General features: G+C 45.4%; 1 protein-coding gene across 12 annotated transcripts in view; it reads right to left on the bottom strand.

The window, feature by feature from the left end:
• The window catches only part of SFI1 (SFI1 centrin binding protein), a 79,238-nt gene that overhangs the window by 30,843 nt on the left and 22,687 nt on the right, over nt 1-25,708 (bottom strand). For 11 of the 12 annotated variants that reach the window (XR_007769435.1, XR_007769437.1, XR_007769436.1 and 8 more), the window contains 14 exons: nt 21,191-21,272; nt 20,776-20,954; nt 20,448-20,523; nt 17,954-18,049; nt 17,429-17,505; nt 15,019-15,121; nt 14,387-14,483; nt 11,809-11,969; nt 11,259-11,333; nt 10,531-10,605; nt 9,969-10,145; nt 4,799-5,061; nt 4,042-4,137; nt 504-786 (listed from right to left, as the gene is read on the bottom strand). Coding sequence is in view for 8 of the 12 variants with exons in the window: in XM_050923571.1 (XP_050779528.1) it covers nt 504-786; nt 4,042-4,137; nt 4,799-5,061; nt 9,969-10,145; nt 10,531-10,605; nt 11,259-11,333; nt 11,809-11,969; nt 14,387-14,483; nt 15,019-15,121; nt 17,429-17,505; nt 17,954-18,049; nt 20,448-20,523; nt 20,776-20,954; nt 21,191-21,272 (1,840 nt within the window). In the remaining 4 variants the exon portion in view is untranslated. The remainder of the gene's footprint in view (nt 1-503; nt 787-4,041; nt 4,138-4,798; nt 5,062-9,968; nt 10,146-10,530; nt 10,606-11,258; nt 11,334-11,808; nt 11,970-14,386; nt 14,484-15,018; nt 15,122-17,428; nt 17,506-17,953; nt 18,050-20,447; nt 20,524-20,775; nt 20,955-21,190; nt 21,273-25,708) is intronic. The other variant, XM_050923577.1, reaches the window with a different exon arrangement.

Genomic DNA, 25,708 nt, shown 5'->3' with positions numbered 1-25,708 from the left:
GAATTTAAATGCTGTTCAAATGTTTGCAGAATCCCATTCCTTCCTTCCCCTCCATTTTTTTGCTAAAGAAACCTGCAGGCATACAAGGGGCTGCTGAATTTATTCAGTCTCAACTAGATTTCATCTGGCTGTAGGTACTCTGAACCTTTTGATAGAGCAGCACTCTCAGATGTCAGCAGCTACTAATGACACCTTGCTGAGAAGGGGACAGGACCAGGAAAGACGTGAATTCTAGTGCAATACCACACACATCAATTAGCCAAAAAGCAAATTGTTGCTTCAGATTGTCACTGCAGTGACTGTGGCAAGTGGAGGAGAAAGGACTGATGTGCATTTGGAGTCTATCTAACTTGATCTATTAAAAAGGCAGGACCAGGAGCTAGAGGCGGCACAGGCCAGCTCAGGCAAGAAGGGGTGGGAGCCCTGGAAGAAAGTCAGACAGTAAAGCTGCATCAGCCAACTCCAGTTGTCTGGTATTCTAGTTACTTCTGCATGAAACTCACCTTTTCTGATTCACATCTCAAACGTGACATGAAGGACGAGGGAGGCAACAGCACTGGCTTTGGACTAGTCTGAGCAGGATGGCATGTGCCATGTGTCCAAGATGGTACACAGGTTAGAGGGGTAGGCACAGTAAGGGGGCATGAGGAGTAACTAGTGCTACCCATCTGGAACAGCTGATTGCAGCTGCTTTGCTCTGTATGAGTTGAGGCAAGTGAGGCCCCAGCCTGAGCAGGATGTTTGTTCATGGATGTTTGCGGCAAAGGCACCTCTGGTCCCTCCAGTCTAGAAGGAGAAGGAAAGGGAGAAGGGTTTGTTACTTTCCAGCCAGCCCCATATTCTTCTTTATATTCAATCCAGAACAGCCAGAAGGGAAACACACAGTTATAACCATTCACTCTAGTGGAGGTTAATCCCCTGCAAGGAGTCAGACAGCCCGGTAAGCAACTGAAAAATACCATATAGGTTGCTTAGCAACACTGCCTTCAATCTGTGGCACAGGATAAAAGAAACTGTGCTGCTCCTGCCATGAAAAGCACTGTTCCTAAGGGACAATAGCAACCTGGTTAGGACCCATGTTAAGTTCTTTAACAGGCATGTAATGTTATGAGTGTGATATAATATCTCATTGAAAGGTGACAGGGCCAGAAAGAGTTAAGGATTCACAGACTAACCTGACCTATGGCCAAACTTTAAAAACTGGTTAGGAAGATATGTAAATGAATAGAGCTTTGAAATGCAAGTCTGCATTGTTAGAGGTAGAAGGGTAGATGTTTGCTCAGGTCTTGTAATGTAAGCAAACAAGTCTTGTCTATTGCTATGGCTTTAATTCAAAGATCAAAAAAGAAATGTTAACATTTAGGAAGATACTTGAGTAAAATAGTATTATTGTCTATGTGTCTCTTTGAAGGTTGTGGTAACCTGTATCTAAACTGTTTATTGGATAAATTACCCTGTATTAATTGCCAGGATGTTTGGGAAAAGAAAAGTTAAGCCTATTGTTTTCTCAAGCCAAAAGGCTGCTGAAAATGTATAAGAACCCTGGGACACGATCCTACTTCATCTCAGATCCTTAAACCATAAGGATTAAGATCCCCAGTCACTGACTGGAGTCACCCTGAATATGGACATTGGACTGTAACCTGTGGACTGTTTCTAAAAGGACTTTTGGCAACTACAAGTTCATCTCTAGTAGGTATCTAAACCTCAAGAACTGAATTCAAGTCTGTCTGTATATTGATCTTTTAACCAACACACACTCTCTTTTTAAATAAATTTTATCTTAGTTAATAAGAATTGGCTAATAGTGGGTATTTGAAGTAAAATCTAAGTTATAATTGGACCTGGGTATGTGGCTCATCCTTTGGGATTGGAAGAATCTTTTCTTTTATATGATGAGATAAGGTTTCCAGTAATCATCATCATATTTGACAGGTGTGTCTGAATGGAGGCCTGAGGCTGGGTACTTTAAGGGAACTGCCTTGTTTGGACTTCTAAGTAACCAGTGAGGTACTGTAGAAGCTGTTTTGTGCTGGCTTGGTAAACCTAAGTATTGGAATATCCACCAGCTTTTGGGGTTTCTCTGCCCCGTTCTGTCTGCAGTTCACCTTAATTGAGTGACCTCAGCTGGCTCCCACGGGCAGCACTGTCACAAGGCAGCAAGCCTGAAAGAACCAACACAATCGCTAAAGATCAAAAAAGCATCAGACAGAGATGGTGCCTGGCAGTGTTTCCTCTAATTTTTTACGTCCATGTGTGGAATGAATTTTGTTATGTGCACCAGTATGGAGGTGATGTGTGACATCACCTTCATATTGGTGCACATAACAAAATTCATGTGAGGGGTGGGGTCGAGGAGTTCAGGGTGCAGGAGGGGACTCAGGGCTGGGGCAGACGATTGGGTGCAGGTGGTGAGAGCTCCAGCTAGGGGTGAAGGCTCTGGGGTGGGGTTGGGGGAATGAGGGGGCTCAGGGCTGGGGCCAGGGATGAGGGGGTTTGGGTGCAGGCTGTCCCAGGGCTGCAGTGGGGAGAAAGGACTCCCCACAGCCTGCTCTTGCCGCAGCAGCTCGGGGCCGGAGGAGAGGTGCCTCTCCCCAGCTGCAGCAGCTCCGGTGGGGCTGGGCTGGGCTGAGGGAGGGGCTCCTCTCCCTGGCAAGTCCGGGGCAGGTCTATGCTGGGGCTGGCAGGGAGAGCCACCTCTTCCCGGCGTGGCAGGTCCATGCTGGGGGAGAGGCATCTCTTCCCGTCGCACCCTGAGCCCCTGTGCAGGGCTTAATACTGTAAGCCGCACAGACATGCAGCTTAGAGGGATCTTAGGTGCCTGGTATCTCTCCTCCTAGAGCATTTTAACCTGAACCTGTTGACAGAATTTTTTTTTTTTTTTTTTTTAAAAGGGTAGTGTTCAGACAGAATATTTCTACATCACTTTGGTCCCAGCAGTGGGGACCTGATCCAGGTTTAGACAGCACAGAGAATGGAGAGGGAGAGAGAGAGAGAGAGACACTTCTCTGAACTGCAGTATCTTCCTTCTCTCTGAAGCTGTACCATTAGCTATAGAAGTGGGGTTTCTAAAGAGAGCATGGAAAAGAGCCTACTAAATACTTTCAATAAGGTTTTCCTGTTGAAAAACTTTTGTTTCTACAGCAGGTGCAGCTTCAACCCATTAATTTCTGAGAGAAGTGATATCAGAGCTAGAGCTGGAACTGACAGCATAACAGATGGCTCCTTGAGCATCCTCAGCACTGTAAATCACATGCAGAAGAGTGACTGCAAAAATTGTAACTCCTTGCTCAGCAGCTCTGCACCCTGTGGTTTGTTTATTGACTAGCAAATAATTCTTACTCCTCTTAGCCCTGCAGAGCAAATTCAGCCAAGACGGGGGGGGGGGGAGCAGGGGTCTATTCTAGCTCACACCTCATTAACAAAATTGTTGATGAGGTTCCAGTGGCAAGGCCAAAATTCAGTTCCATTCGTGTTGTCTGGTGTCTCGGGACAAAAGAGGGCAGGGTTTAGGATCCATTAGCCAGCAAGCAGTCAGTGTGACACTCAGATTCCAAGTTAAGCTGCAGGGCAGGCAGTTAGGAAAAACACCATTTGCTTGTAAATTGAGCCCACAAATTCTGGAACTCATTGAGGCTCCAAACACAGACAGCTCCAAAGCCTTTTTGCGCACTCTTTGCAGAGTAGAACTTGTGCCTCTTTTTGGGGGCACACTGTGTTTTAGATGAATTCAGTCTTTCCCTCAAATTTACGTACTGGTGAAACTAAGCTCTTAGCACATGGTAGGTTAACCCCTCTGACTGCTCCATTATTCTGTTCCATTGTGTAAGCAATCTGAAGCTTTCAATGTCACCGTGCTGCTCTTCATATTGCACAGAAGAGACGTCTATGCAGAGTAAGATCTCAACACAACTTAATACATTTCACAGCTCACAAGGTGGTACATTCAGCTAGCATGGCAGGAGCACAGAAAGAGGGTCATTGCAATCACCACTCCAATTAGATTCTCTTCCCCTACTTTTAAAGAGTGAGTGTTCTTACTCATTGAAAGGTATCCCCAACAAGCCCTCTCTCTCCAGAGACTGCAGCAGGAAGTCAGGTCTACGGGGCTGTAGTCTTGCCTGGCGGACTGCGTTTCTGGGGAAAACAACAAAAACTTAGGCAACTGCTAAGATCCCTGGGACTCCTGTCCTTGACTGAGGCAGCTTTACAAAATCCCCCCTCCCCAGTCATCCTCCTGCCCACACAAAATGCACTCTCAGCATGAGATCACCAGCAAGGTTGGCAAGAGATTTTTAGGGAAGAGCTTTCAGAAAGCACATAGTTCCCCTTTCCCATAAAGCCGGGGAGAGGACTGACCGATTTCAGCACAGCTAACACCTAGCACTGTGAGGCTTAGCAGCAGCTCTGGGACCTTGCTGTGGTCAGATGAGTTTCATGGTGGTAATATTTCTATCCCTGCACCACTTTGCAGGCATTCCTGTGAGAGCTCCCACTTAGAGATCACCAGGACCCCAGTAATCCATTGCCATACAGTGAGGAAGTTCCATTGGGAAGTCATTAAGCTGGGCTAGTAATGGGCTGCCAAAGAAGAGTCACGAGTCCTTCCATTATTCATGGGCAGCTGTATACATTATGCAGCAGTTCTATTATAACTCAGCATTAACAGACATATCGTGCAGCCAGGAGGGAAGGGGAAGTTGTGTGGAAATTCACAGCAGTCACTGTGGGATTTAAGAAATGAACTTAGAAATGCAATGCAAGCGTAATGCAGGATATGCTGAAACTTGATACTCACAGCTCACTAAGAACCAAATCCTCAGCAGCAAGAAGGAATGGCAAATTGTCGCTCTTCATGGGCTGCAGCATAGAGCATGGAGTCACTACCTTTGCTGCGTCTCCTCCTGCCCCAGGGTTGGCATCAGGCATGGGCATCTTAAATGTCACCCTCTTCTTCAGAGAAGGCAAAGAAGAGTGAGGCTTGTCCAGGTTCCTGCAGAGAGCCTTTCGTTTCCACAGCATGGCACAACGATACACTGTCTGGTGAAGGCTGTAGGCTGCCTGCCAAGCAGAAAGAGAATCAGGTCATTAGATGGATTAGAATAGGGGGAAGCAGCATCATGCCACCCAGGAAGGAGGCTTCTCCAAGGAAGGGATGTCCTTGGGAAGTAGCAATGGATAACAGGATGGTGTTTGGCTTCTAGGTTTGCCCATAAGCTCTAGGTCTAACTGATCGCCACATTTAGGGTCAGGAAGGAATTTTCCCCCAGGTCAGATTGGCAGAGACTCTGTAGCATGGGACATGGGTCACTTGCAGCTTTAAACTAGTGCCCATGGTGGATTCTCTGTAACTTGAAGTCTTTAAATCATGATTTGAGGCCTCGCATAACTCAGCCAGAAGTTATGGAACTAATACCAGAGTGGGCGGGTGAGGGTCTGCGGCCTGCAATGTGCAAGAGGTCAGACTAGATCAGGGATGGCCAAGCTTACTGACCCTCCGTGTCACATACGACAGAAGTTCGGGAGCTGACGTGCATCTGCTGGGGCTCAGAGATTCTGCCCCATGGGAGGCACCTGCCAGGGTTTGGGGCCTCTGCCCCAATCCTGCTGAAGCCTCAAGCCCGAGCAGGTGTGTCCTGCAGTGCTGAAGCCCCTAAACCCCTCTTCCCACTGGGCAGAAGCCCGTACCCCACCACCCCGCTGCAAGGCAGAGATCCTGGGCTTCCCCCCAAAGTCTGACAGGTGGAGAATTGGGGGGGCCTCCACGAGCCACACTTTAACTGTAAAAGAGCCACATGTGGCTCGCGAGCCAAGGTTTGGCCACCCCTGGACTAGATGATCACGAGGAGACCGTCTGGCCATACTGGGTGAGACCAAAGGTCCATCTAGCCTAGTATCCTGTCTTCTGACAGTGGCTAATGCCAGGTGTCCCAGAGGGAATGAACAGAACAGATAATCATCAAATGATCCATTCCGTTGCCCAGTCCCAGCTTCTGGCAAACAGAGGCTAAGGACACCATCCCTACCCATCCTGACTAATAGCCATTGATGGACCTACCCTCCATGAACATATCTAGTTCTTGGCCTTCACATCCTCTGGCAAGGAGTTCCACAGGCTGACGGCATGTTGGGTGAAAAAAATACAACCTTTTGTTTGTTTGTTTGCTTGTTAATTTCATTTGGTGACCCTTAGTTCTTGCGTTATGAGAAGGAGTAAACAGATTCATAGATTCCAAGGTCAGAAGGGACCACTGTGATCATCTAGTCTGACCTCCTGTATAACACAGGCCATAGAACTTCCTCAAAATAATTTCTAGAGTGGTGGTTCCCCCACAGGAAAAACAAAAACAAAACAAAAAAATCACACCACCACCTAATCTTGATTTCAAAATTGTCAGTGATGGAGAATTCATCATGATCCTTGGTAAATTATTCTAAGGGTTGATTATCCTCACTGTCAAAAATTTACACCTTATTTCCAGTCTGAATTTGTCTAGGTCCTACTTCCAGGCTTGGATCATGCTATATCTGTCTTTGCTATACCGAAGAGCTCATTTTTTAATATTTGTTCCCTATGTAGCTAGTACTTCCTTATTTACTTTCTCCACACCAGTTATGATTTTATCTATCATATCCCTCCTTAGCTGTCTCTTTTCCAAGCTGAAAAGTCCCAGTTTTATTAACCTCTCTTCATACGGAAGCCGTTCCATACCCTTAATAATTTTTGTTGCCCCTTTTCTAAATCTTTTGCGATTCCAATACCTCTTTTTTGAGATGGGGCAACCACCTCTGCCCGCAGTATTCAAGATGTGGGCATACCACGGATTTATATAGAAGCAATATGATATTTTCTGTCTTATTCTCTATCCCTTTCTTAATGATGCCCAACATTCTGTTAGCTTTTTTGATTTCTGCTGTACACGGAGTCGATGTTTTCAGAGAACGATCCACAATGACTCCAAGATCTCTTTCTTGAGTGGTAACAGCTAATTTAGACCCCATCATTTTATATGTATAGTTGGGATTACGTTATCCAGTGTGTACTACTTTGCCTTTATCAGCATTGACTTTCATCTGCCATTTTGTTGCCCATTCACCCAGTTTTGTGAGATCCTTTTGTAGCTCTTTGCAGTCTGCCTGGGACTTAACTATCTTGAGTAGTTTTGTATCATCTGCAAATGTTGCCACCTCACTGTTTACCCTTTTTCCAGATCATTTATGAATATGTTGAATAGGACTGATTCCAGAACAGACCCCTGGGGGACACCACTATTTACCTCTCTCTATTCTGAAAACTGACAATTTATTCCTACTCTTTGTTTCCTATCTTTTAACCAGTTCCCAGTCCATGAGAGGACTTTCCCTCTTATCCCATGACAGCTTATTTTGCTTAAGAGCCTTTGGTGAGGGACCTTGTCAAAAGCTTTCTGAAAATCTAAGTATACTATATCCACTGGATCCCCTTTGTCCACATGCTTGTTGAGCCCCTCAAAGAATTTTAATAGATTGGTGAGGCATGATTTTCCTTTACAAAAACCATGTTGACTATTTCCCAACAAATTATGTTCATCTATGTGTCTGACAATTTTGTGATTTACTATAGTTTCAACCAGTTTGCCCAGTACTGAAATCAGGCTTACCGTCCTATAACTGCCAGGATCACCTCTGGGGTCCTTTTTAAAAATTGGCATCACATTAGCTATCCTTTAGTCATTTAGTACAGAAGCTGATGTAAATGATAGGTTACAAGCAACAGTTAGTAGTTCTGCAATTTCACATTTGAGTTCCTTCAGAAGTCTTGGGTGAATACCATCTGGTCCTAGTGACTTATTACTGTTTAGTTTATCAGTATGTTCCAAAACCTTCTCTAATGATACCTCAATCTGGGACAGTTCCTCAGGAAGGGGGGGAGGGATAGCTCAGTGGTTTGAGCATTGGCCTGCTAAACCCGGGGTTGTGAGTTCAATCCTTGAGGGGGCCATTTAGGGAACTGGGGTAAAAATCTGTCTGGGGATTGGTCCTGCTTTGAGCGGGGATTGGTCCTGCTTTGAGCAGGGATTTGGACTAGATGACCTTCTGAAGTCCCTTCCAACCCTGACATTCTATGATTTGTCACCTAAAAAGAATGGCTCAGGTCTGGGAATCTCCCTCACATCCTCAGCCATGAAGACAGATGCAAATAATTCATTTAGTTTCTCTGCAATGGCCTTTTCATCCTTGAGTGCTCCTTTAACATCTCGATCATTCAGTAGCCCCACTGGTTGTTTAGCAGACTTCCTACCTTCTGAAGTACTTTAAAAAAAAATTGCTATTATTTTTTGAGTCTTTGGCTAGCTGTTTTTCACATTCTTTTTTGACCTTCCTAATTATATTTTTACACTTCGTTTGCCAGAGTTTATGCTCCTCTCACTGCTTCTTTTACTTTGTTGGTTAGCTAAAGTGGCACTGTTTTGGTTCTCTTACTATGTTTTTTAATTTGGGGTATGCATTTAAGTTGAGCCTTTATTATGGTGTCTTTAAAAAGTTTCCATGCAACTTGCAGGGATTTCACTTTTGGTGTTTTATCTTTTAATTTCTGCTTTACTAATTTTCTCATTTTTGTATAGTCCCCCTTTCTGAAATTAAATGCTACAGTGTTGGGCCGCTGTGGTGTTTTCCCCAACACAGGGATGATAAATATAATTATATTATAGTTGCTATTACCAAGTGGTCCAGCTATATTCACCTCTTGGACCAGTTCCTGTGCTCCACTTAGGACTACATTAAGAATAGTCTCTCTCCCTGTGGGTTCCCAGACCAGCTGCTCCACAAAGTAGTCATTTAAGGTGTCAAGAAACTTTGATCTCTGCATCCCGTCCTGAGGTGACATGTACCCAATCAATATGGGGATAACTGAAATCCTCATTATTGATTTTTTTTGTTTAATAGCCTCTCTAATCTCCCTGAGCATTTCACAGTCACTATCACCATCCTGATTGGATGGTCGGTAATATAGCCCTACTGCTATATTCTTATTATCAGAGCGTGGAATTACTACCCATAGAGATTCTATGGTATAGTTTGGTTCATTTAAGATTTTTACTTCATTTGATTCTACGCTTTCTTTCACATATAGTTCCACTCCCCTACCAACACGACCTGTTCTGTCCTTCCAATATATTTTGTACCCTGGTATTACTGTGTCCCACTGATTATCCTCATTCCACCAAGTTTCTGTGATGCCTATTATATCAATATCCTCATTTAATATGAGGCACTCTAGTTCACCCATCTTATTATTTAGACTTCTAGCATTTGTGTACAAGTACTTTAATAACTAGTCACTTTTTAGCTGTAATTGAATGGAACTCTTTTTCATTTGACTGTTTCTCATCAGATCCTACCCGTATTTTATCATCTTCAATCCTCTCCTCCTTATAGGACATAGAGAATCTCCATTAATAGATCCCCCCCCAAGAAATGTCTCTGTCTGAACCACATGCTCCTACACACCTGCCAGCTTTCCCTTAGCCCTTAGTTTAAAAACTGCTCTACAACCTTTTCAATTTTAAGGACCAGCAATCTGGTTCCATTTTGGTGTAGGTGGAGCCCATCCTTTCTGTATACCCCCTCCTTTCCCAAAAGTTTCCTCAGTTCCTAATAAAGCTAAATCCCTCCTCCCTGCACCATTGTCTCATCCACGCACTGAGACCCAGCAGTTCTGCCTCTCTAAGGGACCCTGCGTGTGGAACTGGAAGCATTTAAGAAAATGCTACCATGGAGGTCCTGGACTTCAATCTCCTACCTAGCACCACCTGTCTGAAGTGTTACAGACCCCGCTGAGCAAACGGACAATGAGGTCTGCTAGGAGATGAGGACAGAATGGTACCTCTATATCAAAGAAGCAATGAACATAAAACCTGAAATCCCACTTCACTTCAGGGCAGGTGTAGTGCCCAAGACAGAGCAATGACGTGAGTCTTGTTTACCTTCAGCTGGTGCTGGGCTTGAAGCTGCCCCCGTAACTGTTTCATGCCAGCCATATATGTCAGGATCTGGGTCACACCCTCCTTCAACAGGGCAGCACGGTAAACCGCTACAGCTTTTTCAATGCGGCCCTTCTTCCGCTGCCTCTCCAGGGCAAACCCCAGCCACGCATCAAACACCTGCAGTAAAAAAGGAGCAGCAAGCTGCAGGAGTATTGCTACAAGAGTTACTGCCTCTCAGAGGAGAGAGACCTAGGCACCAAAAACTCCCCTGCAGACCATAAGTCCCTCCACAGGACAGTAACATCCAGAGATGTATCATGGCTAGTTTCTGTCCTAAAGGGATGGGGGACAGGGTGTGGAAATCAGCTGGAGTTAGACAGAGGAGTCCCAGGCCAATGGTTTTTATCAGAGGAGCATTAGGGACCAAAGATACCCAGCACCTCAGAGCAGCATAGGGAGCTCTGAAGATGAAACAAAGAGGAGAAGGTGCTCCCTGGCCCATCTGCCCGGGGAGCTGACCCTACATGCATACACAGTGCAGACCCCAAAGTGCACACCTTACCTTTCCCTGCAGTGAGAGTGACCAATGCCACAGTGCCCGCACTGTCTCCTGCCGTTCCCATTGCTTCTGCGCCAGCTGTTAACAAAACAAATCACACAGCACCTGGTTCAGCAGTTAGGCATGTATGTGCTATACCACAGAGATCCCAGCAGAAGAGGAAGAGATGTAATTTACAGAGGCGATGGAGATTGCAGTGGGAGAATGCATCAGCTCCCTGTGCCTTCAACTCCTTCGTAAGGGTCACTCACACTGCATATAAGCTCAGGGAAAGGCCCCACCTATGGAGCGCCTGAAGGGCATTAACCTTTCAGTTTTGAAAGCAAAAGGATTAACTCCTTAGCCTGCAGGGCTGCCTCTCATCACCCATGGGACATTTCCACTGGCCACAAGAAAGAGCTGCTGAATATCATTCATTGGGGGTGGTTTTTTCTTTAAACACTGCCAACCCTTGCACACTGCAGCCTGACACCGACACCCAGTGCAAGTGGGTGATGGGGATTTCAGTGAACTCCATCCCTTGTCTTTAGGCTGAGAGGGTTACCCTAAGGCCACAGGGATGGGTGTACCTCATGCTAATGGAGCCACCAGCCTAGATGATATTTGGACACAAGCTTCCTTACACTCCCCTCATATCACTGTATTTCAGTGCCGCAGATGGAGTCTGAAGGAGAAAGTTGGACAGGACCAGCAGGAGGCTCAGTGCCTGTCTCTGTGGGATAGTTCCTCACCTGTCTCTTCCAGCAAGAAAAGCAGGTAGAGCAGAGTCTCTGAGTCATCAGCTGGTCTCCCCGTCTCTGCAGGAGCTGTCATGGAATCAGCACAGTAAGTCATACTGACAGACACACACCACTTATCTGGGCCAGCTGGCAGGAAAGCAGAACAGGGACCCACCTACAGTAACCTTTCATTAGCATTAATGACAGCCAGAGAACATCAGTATGACAGCGCTCGACAATCCATCCTTTGGCAAATATCCCTGAGCCCAGCATGGATTTCCCTCACCAACAGCCCACATAGGGCAATCCCAGCCCTTCCCAATCTCCCCTCCCAAATGAGAATGCTCTCCACTCCCTTCTCCCAAGGGCTTTATGCTGTGACAGGTGATGCACAGAGATGCCAATTCCTCCATGTTGCACAAGGCTCCCACTGCTCTCCAGCTTAGACTGTGGAAATGAAATCTGTCTGCAAAAGTGCCCCTCGAAGGGGACATCTGCTGTGGAGAGGGCTTTCTCCATCAGACTGGAGCTTTCACCTCTCACTATCCCTGCTCCTTCTCACCATCTTTCCTATGCACTGCTGATGATACTGCTTCCACTTTGCCAGGCACTCTTGCAGCAGTTGCCTCTGGTGGTGCTGAGCTGCAGTGTCTAGCTGGACTCTCAGCACCAAGGACCTCGTGGTGAATTCCTTCCAGTGAAGAAACGTGGCCCTTAAATGCACTGTTACAAGAAGAACCCATGAATCAAGGAACCAGCAAGATGCCCATTTCTATCTCAGTCAGGAGCACCCAAGAAACCAGCTTTTTAATCTCCAGGTTTGTTTGACAATATTTCTCAGTGCCTACGATAGTATTTCACCCGGAAAGAAGGATGGTCTTGTTGTTAAGGCACAGGATAGGGAGTCAGGAGACCTGCAGTGTCTTTCCGGCTCTGTCAATAACTTTAGTTGTGACCTCAGACAAGTAACTTGACTTCTGTGCCAGTTTCCTTATCTGAAAAATGGAGATAATATCACCTCCTACCTGTAAGTGGGGGGGCTGTAACATTAAGTCAAAAATGTATGAAGTATTTTGTGAGTCTTGGACAGAAAGCATTATTAATCCTAGTTACTTTTAATTAGGGCTGTCGCGGGCTTAATCGCACTGTTAAACAATAATAGAATACCATTTATTTACATATTTTTGGATGTTTTCTTCATTTTCAAATATATTGATTTCAATTACAATACAGAATATAAATAGTACAGTGCTCACTTTATATTACTATTTTTTATTACAAATATTTGTGCTATAAAAAACAAAAGAAACAGTTTTTCAATTCACCTCATACAAGTACCGTAATGCAATCTCTTTATCATGGAAGTTGAACTTACAAATGTAGAATTATGTACAAAAGAAAAACTGCATTCAAAAATAAAACAACGTAAAAGGTTAGAGCCGACAAGTCCACTCAGTCCTACTTCTTGTTCAGCCAATCACTCAGACAAACAAGTTTGCAGGAGATAATGCTGCCCTTGCTTCTTATTTACAATGTCACCTGAAAGTGAGAACAGGCTCTCTCATGGCACTGTTGTAGCCGGCATTGCAAGATATTTACGTGCCAGATGCGCTAAAGATTCATATGTCCCTTCATCTTCAATCACCATTCCAGAGGACATGCATCCATGCTGATGATGAGTTCTGCTCGATAACAATTCAAAGCAGTACAGACTGACGCATGTTCACTTTCATCATCATGAGTCAGATGCTATTAGCAGAAGGCTGATTTTCTTTTTTGGTGGTTCGGGTTCTGTAGTTTCTGCATCAGAGTGTTGCTCTTTTAAGATTTCTGAAAGCATGCTCCACACCTCGCCCCTCTCAGATTTTGGACAGCACTTCAGATTCTTAAACCTTGGGTCCAGTGCTGTAGCTATCTTCAGAAATCTCCCACTGGTACCTTCTTTGTGCTTTGTCAAATCTGCAGTGAAAGTATTCTTAAAACGAACAACATGTGCTGGGTCATCACCCAAGGCTGCTATAATATGAAACACATGGCAGAATGTAGGTAAAACAGACCAGGAGACAAAATATTCTCCCCCAAGGAGTTCAGTCAAAATTTAATTAACACTTTTTTTAATAAGTGTCATCAGCATGGAAGCATGTCCTCTGGAATGGTAGCAAAACCACGAAGGAGCATATGAATATTTAGCATAATTTAGGTAGGACTGAGTGGACTTGTAGGCTCTAAAGTTCTCCATTGTTTTGTTTTTGAGTGCAGATATGTAACAAAAAAAATCTACATTTGTAAGTTGCACTTTCATGATAAAGAGATTTCATTATGGTACTTGTATGAGGTGAATTGAAAAATATTAATTTTATCATTTTTGACAATGCAAATATTTGTAATAAAATCATATAAAGTGAACACTGTACACTTGGTATTCTGTGTTGTAATATAAATTAATATATTTGAAAATGTAGAAAAACATCCAAAAATAGTTAATAAATTTCAATGGGTATTCTGTTGTTTAACAGTGCAATTAATCACCATTAGTTTTTTTTAATCGTGATTCATTTTTTTGAATCACGGGAGTTAACTGCAATTAATCAACAGCCCTACTTTTCATCAAGATTTGCCTGAACCTCCTGGTATTTGTTTGGCCCTCATCACTGTACTTTTTGAGCTTCTCACAGCCATTAATGAATTTTACCTTGACAACACCCCTGCGAGGAGGAAGTGTTATCCCTATTTTAGAGATGAGGAACTGAGGCTCAGGGTAGATTTAGTGACTGACCCAAGGTCACACAAGAAGCCTGTGCAAACTGCTTGAATCCTGGGCCAATGTCCTATCCAGTAGACCATCCCTCCTAGCCTAGGAACGATCTCTTAATTTGTACACAGCTAGTCAACCCATGAACACCCATTACATTGCAGAAAACCCTGTAGAACAATGTCACTACCACACAGTCTTCATGACACAGTCAGTTCATCTCATCTATGCAGAGCAAATACATGGTTGCCTTACAGAGATGTGTGTTTCTCGGTTCCACACACGGACAAATGAGTGTCAAAATTCATGCAACAAAGCCACACCCTGCTCTAACACAGTGACCAGGTCCTTTGCAGAGTGCTTTACATTCCTAGTCCCCGCCGCTCACCCATATCCAAACACCTCCTGGCCTGCCTCAGAGCCGCTGCCTCCTGCTGACGGCAGTGCACCCGCAGACAGGTAGTGTCCCTCCACTGGAGTAGCACCTAGGGAGTCAGACCAGAGGGACAGGATACAAACTAATACTGCAGTACTCTTTGGAGGTTAGAATTGAAGTCAAGTGCCTCCCATCACCAGTACAACAAACCCTGTCACAAACCCTGTCACCCCATCACACAAGTGAACTGCAGCAGGTGTGGGAAAACCCTCCACTAATGGAAATTCTATGCCCCCAGAGCAGAGTTCCTAAAAGCAGCCATTCATCCCATATCCCCTTTGCATTTCTTGAAGGGGTTTTCCTCCACACAGCCAAGGCTGCCATGCTATTCCCTTCCAGGAAATGGAATAGCGAAAAGCTGTGGACTCCCTCACAGCCATGCCGGCAGAGACTCCTGCTGAGATAGGCTGGGACTCAGAGCAGCAAGTTCCCCACCCTCTGTAGCCTTCTTTGTAGTGGCTCCTATGTGAAGCTGTAAGCTTCCCCCGACTAAGAACTACTGTACTATTCCCTGAAGTGACTCCTGTTGGACTAGTTCTACTTCTTGGCTAAAATGGCCTCCAAGTCCCCTACACAGATCCCACCTTTGAGAGAGTTGATCTCCTGTAGTGCAGTTCTGCCTGTACAGCTTTCTTAGCTTCACTCACAAGGGCAACAGTATTTTCTCTCCAGATACTCAGCATCTGTCTAAGCACAAAGTGGGAAACAGAAAGATAAAGATCAACAGTGATTTTCACCACATACTTTTCCCCTCCTCTTGGAAGCTGGCTCAACCTTTGGCACCTTTCCATTCATGGAGAGGAACCCAAAAAATTGCTGTATCCACAAACCAACCTTTGTTTCTAGTGTCTTAAACATAGCCAAGCACCTGACATCATGCCCGCAAGTGCAGCCAGGCACTGAAAAAAAAACAGCAGCAAAATACAGTTCCCAGTTGATACAAAAAACTAAAGTGACTGCAGATAATGCAGGGTGACCAAGGCCCTTCCTGGGCCTGCCACCTATAAGAAACAAGACAAACTATATCTGCTCCAAGAGCACCATCACTTTAAGAGCATAGCAGAGTCCATCCACTACAAGGATAGGATTTAGTTTACTAGCCAATATGTTTATTGAGGTCTGATCCTATGTTTGTTCTGAGTTGTGGCTCCAGCAGGCACCACAACAACAGTTCTGCCACAAGAAGAAGGCTTTGAAACTGGACAAAAGATGCTTTAAGAGACTGGTGCATAATGGGCAAAGTCACCCAGGGATTTCTTGATGCCCAAAGAGGGATCTGCTGGGATATATGCACAATAGCTCACCAAATGGTGGCATGTGAAGTCTCTCCTGAGAGCCAATAGCCTCTGGTCGTCATCGTTGCAAAATGCATGTAAGGATAGTAGTTAAGGAGTTATGTATCTCTACTGAAAATTATGTTCTTAAGGTCTTGGAGTTAAGGCAGGTCACCAAGAGGTGACATACGGAGATGTTTCTTTCAGGCAGGAGGCAGCAGACAGCCTTCCAAGGGGAGTAGTGGGGGCAAAAGACATATTTGGCTTTAAGACTAAGCTTGATAAGTTTATGGAAGGGATGGTATGATGGGATAGCTTAATTTTGGCAATTGATCTTTGATCATCAGCAGGTAAGTATGCCCAGTGATCTGTGATGGGATGTTAGATGGGATGGGATCTGAGTTACTGCAGAGAATTCTTCCCTGAGTGCTGGCTGGTGAGTCTTGCCCACATGTTCAGGGTTTAGCTGATCACCATATTTGGGGTCGGGAAGGAATTTTCCTCCAGGGCAGATTGGCAGAGGTTTTTCGCCTTCCTCTGCAGCGTGGGGCATGGGTCACTTGCTGGTGGATTCTCTGCAGCTTGAGGTCTTCAAACCACAATTTGAAGACTTTTAATAACTCAGACATAGGTTAGGGGTTTGTTATAGAAGTGGATGGGTAGGGTTCTGTGGCCTGCTTTGTGCAGGAGGTCAGACTAGATGATCATATTGGTCCCTTCTGACCCTAAAGTCTATGAGTCTCTCTCTCTGTCTGGTCACTTGTATACTGTATGCCTCACACTCTATGTGTACTTGCATACTGAACCACAGGCAAAAGAAGAGATTGTGAAATCTACAAGAAAGGAAATCTACAAGATGAAACAAACAGTGGGGGGAAGAGGGGGCTCTGTTTATGAATAAAGACAACGGATGGGACTGGTATGTGTTTGGGGGGTGGGGGAATATACTGGGGCCTTCCCTAGGAGGCAAGTTGACAGTGTGTGTCATGAAAGGAGGGTCACTGCCAACCTGGCTGTGAAGCACTGCAAGGATGAGCATTACTCTACAAGACTTGAGAGCATCTAGTTAATTAACTCTAAGATCTAGAATATGTTATGATTTTATTTCACACATAACCAAATGTTTTCAATACTTCTATGATTTCAACCTCTATGTTTTGTTAAATAAACGTATACTGGATTTTACTATAAACATATCTAAATGCTAGTGTGTTTGGAGGAGCGATGATCTGAGGTGGAACTAATGAACTGAGGTTTACTGTTTTGTTGGAAGCAGCAAATCTGTGAATACTGTGAGTGTCCAGTGCACCCAGGGCTGGACACACCAAGGAGACTCTTCGAGGGCTCGAGGGTTGGAGTGTGCCCACTGCTAGCCTGTAGAGAGACAGAGGGGCTGGTGGGGCCTAGAAGGGAGTGCTCATGTTGCCCGTGGAGCTGGGGAGCTGACCCTTGAGAGGCACAGGCAAGGCTTACGCATGCTAAAAGCAGGTGGCAGCGAGGTGCCTCACAACCCTACGTATCCACAAGAAGGTCACAGCCAGCATCGAGTCCCATGAGAATGTTACCATTCCTTTTAGGTCGGCTGAGATGCAGAAAAACAGTGAAGCAGAGGAGAGTTAGTTCTCAGTGTCAAAAGTTCAGGGATTACTGAATGTGCCAGTCAAGGAGGTCTAGGGCAAGCTGCTTCTTTCTAGAGTTGCATGGGGAGGGGCAGGCTTACCGCAACAGCGCCCTATTACGCTCCTCATCCTTTTCATCGACTTGGCGTAGAATGCACTGTATGTTTTGCTGGTAACTCTGCAAGGAAAGCAGAGTTGAAGTGAGACTTCCCCTAGCTGTTAGGAACACTATGATGAGGAGTTCTCTGGGGAACTCTCAGCAGCAGCTGTCCAGGAGCAGATGCAGAAGCTGCAGCCACCAGAGTTTAGCACTCCTCTTGTTACTCTCAATAGCAATTATACATTAGCAACATGGAGTTTGCCATCCTGAGTGACGCAGCTATCTACATCCCACATATATACAGCCACACAAGCCAGGAGAGACCTCAGACCTCTGTACTCCAAAAACACAGGGCTCCATCAATGGAGCTCAAGGGAGAATCTCCAGTAGCGGCAGCAGCATTAGGCATCACACTCTTTGTGTGGACCCTAAAGTCAAACACATACACAGATCTGGCATTCCCTCCTCAGAGTAGTGGGTGCGGACACAGCAAGCTTCAGCAATAAAGCGAACATAATCCTCCTACCTTCCAGGCAGCCAAAACCCTGGCCAGCAGTGAATGCTGATAATACATGTCTGCTCGCACCAATGTCTTCCACTTCTTAGATCGATGTCCCACATACTACAAGCAAAAAAGAAAAATCAGACTATGTGGGAAGAGAAGAGAAGTTAACCACCTATGATCCCCAACCTCCACGGAAGCATCACTCCCACAGAGCAGCATAACAGGGTCTTACCTGAACTGGCACCAGACCTTGCTGCTAACTCAGTTTCCCCCTTCAGGTACTCAAACCGCCCCCTAGGCTCTTGTGCAAGTTAAACACCCCCCCTTCTTGGGGATTCATCTATTAAAACAGTTCCAATGTCACCTTAAACCAGAACCACTCTGTCCCCCACAACATAGTTTCTTCATCCCTTTGCTGGGCCCAACTGCTCATTCCAAAACCCAGGTTCTGCTGCATGGTATAGCCTCATGTCTTCTTCTCAAGGCTGTTGTTCCCCTTACAGCTTCTGCTCCCACCTGTCACTGCAGGTCACTTCAGACAGGTCTTTCCTTTCTCCTCTTCGACCCTGGTCCCCTCTAGATCCGCTAAGAGCACTTCCCTGATGGGTTGTCTCCCAGGTACCCTTGTACTGTGGCTTCAGGCCCCAGTTAACTCTCAGATCTCTCTGAGCAGGAGAGCTCTTCCAGGCCTACTCCAGACTCTGCTCATCTCTGGAGAATCTTCCCCATGGTCTTTCCTAGCCCTGACCTTCCTCCCTCTGATGTAGAAGGCTCTCTCTCACAGGAAGCCACAGGCTACTGTCACATGATTCTTGGTCTCATCACCCAACCACCAAACCAAGCCTAAATCTAATACCTGGAATCTGATGACAAGTCGTATGTAGGGCAGAGCCCAAATAAATTAGAGGTCCAGCCCTCCCCGCATGGCTCATGAGATACACCTCACCAGCAGTAACAATGAAGCTGGAGAATACTCAGATGCCAGGATTTATTTAATAATATAAGGGTAATTTAGGGAAAAGGGAACCTGCAATCAGATTGTTCAAAAGAAGGGAAGTGCAGTACTGACTTTGTTCCCCTCACATGAAGAGGACACAAATCTCTGATTTCCTTATGGCTTACTTTGGTGCCAGTTAACAAGACAACAGAAACCCCACTCCCGCCTATGACCCCCCAGCAACACAGGTCTGACAGCCCTGCTTCTCCAACCATTAGATCAGCAAACCTTTATATTCTGGGAAAAGGCTATCATCCCTGAGGCTGATATGCCAAACAGCATATGATCCTCCTCATGAAATGTGGGCCCCAAGGAAGGCTGAACACAAGAGACCGAAATTTTCAATTTTTGCTGTCTGTCAGCTGCTCCATAGCAAGTGACAGGACAAGATCAGAAACTAGAACATTCAGTGCCAAACCCAGCAGCCACCTTCATCAGCACTGGTTTGGTTTTGGTGGCTTTCTTGCTCTGCACATATTATAGGAATGAAAAGGCAACAAATTTTGTAGTGCGTGTACCAAGGAATGCCGCTACAAGGCTGGCAATTATGTGGCACCAAAAGCTTTGGTGGCACAACATGATTGCTAGTGATGGACATAAATAAATACGCTATCAGACCACCTTAAGCACCTTATCAGAAATTGATCCAGGTGGCACTCAATTTGCAAGGAGGCCATGAGCCTTTGGGATTTGCCATGGGGATGATGATATGACCCTTCTCCCACTCAATGTATCTGGAGCATGCTAGCTGGGCTGCTACTTCCAGCCAGCAGCGTACATTCTCCTAGAATGGTTGCAGCAGTGAGAGAGCACTAGGCTCCTGTAAAGGGTGCACCAGGATGCCCTTAGAGTAACAGTCTTTATTGAAGTCAGGCTGGTTGAAACATCAGCGGACATGCTTTTCGCTAATATCCCGTTCACAAGAGACGGGAAGAACGGTTACAATCAGAAGGTTGCCACAAGGTTCTGTGAACTGGGGATAATGTTTCATGCAGGTACCAATCATCACAGAGCTAGAGATTGGTGTAACTATTTAACTATCGTTTTTCTAAAAAGGGTTATTTAATAAAAACCTTCCTGAGAACAGAAAGCACTGTGTGGTATTTCCCAGGAGTTCCCCTCAGGGACTGGAGCACTTAAGTGATGAACTGGGAAGCACAGGGAGTGTACTGGTCGGGGAAGCCTTCACATACGCATTCATGTAATAGTCCCAAAACCACTGTCTGGGTAACACCACTGAGCCACAGTCCTGCCCTCCCCGCCTCTGCGAGCAGGGGAGCAATGCAGGACAAAGAAAGAACTCCCTCTCATCCTCCCACACTATTCCTACTCCTCCCTTATTGCAGTGTTTTACCCCTCCTTGGAGAGAGCAGCCTTTGGTTAGGGTAGCCCATGACTAACTAGTATGATGACCATAAAATACCTTTGATATGGTGTTTGTTAAGCAGCTAAATGATGAGCACAGGTGATCTATAAATAGAGGAGGATTCAGAACTCTCTACCTGCTCCAATTCTCACCTTTCTCCACTTGCTCCAAGACCACTTCAGGCACTTTGAATAGTGAAACCTAAGAGCTTTCACCTTCTTTATCCTCCTAAAGGAAAAACAGACCAGACAGTTCTCTTACTGACCCAGACCTGTTGTGCTTCTCTAGCACCAAGCCTGAATCCACATTTGCTGTTGTGCTGGGAAAGTACATGTATTAAAAATGTAAACATTTAGGATGTGCTAACTGCTTCTAAAACATGTGCGGAGTCAGTGTTGGTGTGAATCAGAAACTCCTTTGTGAAAGGGGCCAATTTTGAGACTGAATCAGGATCAGTCTCCCTTTCAAGCTGCCTCTTACTCTGATCTAATCTCCTGAATGTTCTTCTTCCAGAAATGGAAAGTCTTCCGCAGCAGTAGGTGGCAGTAATGATTATGGGCAAGAGCCGTGCGCTCTCGCTCCTCCAAACACACCACTGTTCTCCTGCGCCAGGAGCACCAGAAACGAACCAACACCTGCTGCTTAGAGTGAAGAATGGCCTGCAACAGACAAGAGAAAACTGGTGAACTCATGATATGGGCTGTAATGAGCAGCAGGGCAAGCTTCCTCAGAGGTGGTGATGGACACAGGGAATCGTCTCATGTGGTCTCCAGCCACTCAAGCGGAATAGCAATGGGTGGAAGCCCATCTTGTGCTGCTCATGTTCATAGGAGGTGATCAGGAAACTGTTCCATCTATCCCCTTGGTGAAGTCCAAGGGAAAGTGCTGCATTTACCATTCTCTCTCTCGTACGGTTCTCTCGATGCTGACATGCACTCAGCCACCACGTGTCAAATACCTGTCTCATCAACAATTCCCTGCAAGCAAGAATGAAGAATGTCAGTGGAACCAACGAATCCTGTCTAACATCTAAGGGACTGGCCTTATGGGCTCTGATGACAATGACAGTCTGTCCAAATTGAAACCATTTGTTATGCAGTTGCTTAGATTTTATAGCATCAGGCAAGACTGTTTTAGAAGTCAATTACACCTCTTTATTCCATGGATTTTTAAAAAATAATTACACACACAAGTATATAGTCCATTCCACCGCTCCTTGAAATCCCACTTAGACTACTGAATGGTAACATTTATTGTTCTGCTGAATTTGCTCGAATTCCCTATTTCTACCCAGATTATTCTAATTTCCAGTTCCCTCATTGACAATATATCTGAAAGAAAATGATATAATATAACCTTGTGCTTCTTCTTCAAAAGCTATAAACTCAGCCCTGCTACCTCCACACACTGACAGACCTTAATCTACGATTTGTCAAGTTTAAAGACAGGCACAACTTCTTTTCTTTTTCTTTTTTTTCCTTTTTTTTTTTTTTAACGTGTCAGTGGTTTGAGTTACAAATTTAGCAAACGTTGTAAAATGGACTTGCAGAAAAATATCAAGACAAAAATGTATAGGAGGTAGAGTGGTCTAAGCACTGGAACAAACGGCTTCCTGTGTTCTATTCATTCCTCTGCCAATACCTCAATGTGTAACCTTAAGCAAGTCATTTAATCTTGTTGCCCCAGTTTCCTCCTCTATAAAATGGGCTAATAGATTTGCCTGCCTGCCTTCCTCGCAAGGGTATATGGGGATATGTTTGTAAAGTATTTCAAAATGTAAAGCAGTGATTTCCAAATAGTGGGTCCTGACCCACTAGAGGATTGGGTTATCTGTGCCCCAGAGATGTGCCCCCACCCCAGCACTCTCACTTCCCCTGGGTGGCAGGCAGCAGTGTAGGGAGCAGGATCCAGACAGCAGCAGCAATGCAGATGAAGCCAATAGAGCCAGCAAGCGGACAGTCAGCAGCCTGTCTCAGCCCCACGCGTGCCCTGGAAGTGCTTCCACCTGACCCTCACTCTCACTTAACATAGGCAGCAGCCTTGAGAACCGGGTCCAGACAGCAGCACAGAGAAAGCACCCCAGGACGCACACGGGTTGAGGACTGGCTGAGGACTGTCCACTTGTTGGCTCCAGTCTCTTCCTCTGCTCTGCTCCTGCCACCCAGACCCTGCTCTCACTTCCCCTGGACAGCAGGCAGCAGTGTGGAGAGCGGGATATGGGAAGTGGCAGCAGTGTAGAGGAAGTGGCTGGACCAAGCAAGCAGAAAGTCATCAGCATGGTAGCAATTGTGGCCTGGCTGCAGGGAGAGAGGGGCTAGCTGGGGTTGCAGGAGCAGGATGAGCTGAGCAGGGGACTTGGGGGCAGGATGGGACAGGGTCAGGCCAGGCCAGGGATGGGGGACCAGGGATGCTCCCCTCACCTTGATACAAGGGAAGACTGGGATTGTGTGGCCCCCTGGCTGGGAGAGGAATCTGGTTCTTTGGAGTCTGTTTCAGTAATGCCCCCAGATATGAGAAGATCGCAGAGAGGCTAATTCCTTCCCAGCACAGAGACAGCCTGGAAGGCTCTTTTGTGTTTTCTGTGGTAGCCTGTCTTCCACTCTTACTGGAGGGAGTAATGGGGTGTAGCAGGAGCCCTATTACAGTTCTCTAGCCACAAGAGGGGACAGGGCTGGGAAAGTAAGTGGAAGGTGCTGCGGGGGGGGGGGGGGTTCTTTTGTGTTTCAACTAATAAAAGATTAAAAAATAGTAAACAGTAACACACACACACACCCCATTTGTAATGGTGGGTACCCAGAAACGATGAAATGCAACTGGTGGATCCCCTTACTAAAAAGTTTGGGAACCACTGCCGTAAAGCACAATAATGTTATTACCCTCCCCCTAGAAGCTTAGGCTGCAGCTCAACTGGAACGGCACCAATCTCAGATTGAAACAGCAGTTCCAAAGAGGAGCTGTTTCCAAAACTCTTTAACCTGGATAGACTTCAGAACCTGCCAACAGGTCCCAGCCCTTCCCTAGCCTCAACACAACCGGAAGATGACTCAGGGCTGACCAGGTAACTTCTGAACAGGAGGCTACTGCAGTTTATTAGATGTTTTCAAAGGTACAAACAGCAATTTAATAGACTGAAAATCAATAGGGTTTCGGCGTGTTGTGATGGAGGGTGTTGGTGGCTGCCAGCAAGCGTGTTAGATTTAGGGGCAATCGCAGACCTTGTTGAAGCTGATGGTCATGCTACCCATCTTTCATTCAGACTAAATGAAAGTAGTAATTAAGATCTTTAAGGAGTAAACAACAGAAGGTGCCACCCAAGGCCCTGGATAGCATGGGAAACCCACAGCAATAACTAACTCAGGGAGAATAAGATGGTATCCATAGACTGATTGAAATGCAGGGGCTGGGGCACTGAGTGGTGGAGCTGTGTGTGTCAGAAGGAGACAAGATCAGAAAGCGAGATAAGCATTGGTGAGTGTGGCCCTCGGAGGAAGCCAAGAGAACTTCTTCTGCACACAGAACTGTTTGGAAAGCAGGCTTGGATTGTTTGTTCCTTGTTCCCTGCATTCAGGGCAATGAGACTGCGTGTACTTTTTTCGGTAAATAAACATAACTGCATCAAACAAATACCTGACTCAATAATTTTCTCCTCCTAACTGACACAAATCAGGCAAGGCCCCAAATATTGGCTAACCATTCAGGTCAAGGGGCAACATTCACCTAACAGTCATTTGTGCCTCTAAAAATCTTTCCCCATTCCCTCATATGTTCAACCCCTTTTCTGGCTGAGGAGGCACAAGCTATGTATCAGCAAACAATTTTCCTTTAATCACCTCATTCAGACTCCTGAGCTAGAAAAATACAGGTTCTGGGCCTGCTCTTTATTCTGATCTCCAGTGTGTCACAGCTGCACTCCGATTTAGCCAAAACAAACTCCTCTAATTGCTTTCAGAAGAGCAGCTGCCCTCATTACTCAAGCCACCCTCCAAATCTACATGTGTGTCTCCTAGAAAGCAAGGTATCTTCTAAAACAGTACCAAGGTGCTCTGTGGCTTGTTTTTAAGCTGTGCAGCCTGGCTTTTGATGGCAGAAATTCATCAACCTAAGATGTAATCATTTCTAGCCCATAAAAATAATTTAAAAGCCATCTGGGTTCAGGGCGCAGGCATGCTGGGAAGGAGGAGTCAGTGTTAAAAAAGATGTTTTTCTTCTGACTTAAAAGGAAAAATGCTTCCCAGAAGGGAGTCCATTGTAGAAATCTAGGTCTGGACACAGCCCCCCTTTAGGGAAGCTGTGCTGCATCATGGGCTTTCTAATCAGAAAATTGAAGTGATGCTTAAGTTTAGTTGCATCACATCCCTGCCAGCTCAGAATCAGGACTGAATTCATGCAAACAATAAGAGCCCACAAAAGTTCTTTTAAAATCTCTAAAGAGTAATATTTTTCTCAGTTTTCCCCCCTATCATTACAGAAGTGAAAAGAAGATAACAACGTACTGAATAAATATAGCATTGTATATCCTCAACTCACCGTACACATCATTAACCAACCACCACAACACCCCAGTGAAGTAGGCTAGTAATTTCATTATCCCTACTTTACAGATGGGGAAACTGAGGGACAAGCTAGTGGCCTTTCAGAGGTGATGAGCATCCACTGCTTCTGTTTATTTCATTGGGAGAGGGAGGTGCTGAACTCCTCCGGAGAAGGAAAGCCATTAGTGACGTGCCAAGGCAACAGTGCAAGGACTTATCTATACAGAAACTAAAAGCAGAATAACTACATTGGTTGGAGGTTAGTTATTTTAGTGCAAGTCTGCAGCTGGATACTTATTTCACTGTGACCAACATGGATTTTTACTCACTTCAGTTATACATTTGGGGCTTGTCTATACACAGAAGTTGCTCAGGTTTAACTAAAGCTGTGATGTTGTGATTTAGTTAAAATGAGTACAAATTTGCATGAAGACTGCACAAGTTTAAACTTGGCTTATAGCAATTTAGCTTGCTCATGGTAAATATTGTCCCTGGTAAATAACAGGAGCCAACTGCAATGATGTAAATTAGCTTTAAACCAATGCAGAGTGCCCATGCAGAAAGTTGCATCAAAGTAAACAAAGGTGTGAATTGCAAACAATGTGATTCCAGTTGCAGTGGTTCCAGTTTATGGGCAGACAAGCTCCAAGTTAGTGTCAGAGCCAAAATGAGACATCACGGGTTCCTGCCTCTGTCTCATCTCAATTCACTAGAGCACACTGCCTCTCAACAGCCAGATTCTTTCTGTTATCCAAAATAACATTACTATTTCTTCAACAGCCTCTGAGCATTCCCACCTGTGAGATTCTGTAACCCTTGGTGTCAAGATGTAAGGAACAACATGTAGGAAGGCGCAGAGGCAACTATTGAAGAACGACAGG

Source organism: Gopherus flavomarginatus, chromosome 15 (genome assembly GCF_025201925.1).
Source record: "Gopherus flavomarginatus isolate rGopFla2 chromosome 15, rGopFla2.mat.asm, whole genome shotgun sequence".
Lineage (NCBI taxonomy): Eukaryota > Metazoa > Chordata > Testudines > Testudinidae > Gopherus > Gopherus flavomarginatus.
The sequence above is the reverse complement of the archived record's forward strand: the minus strand, read 5'-3'. Positions and strand labels throughout refer to the sequence as shown.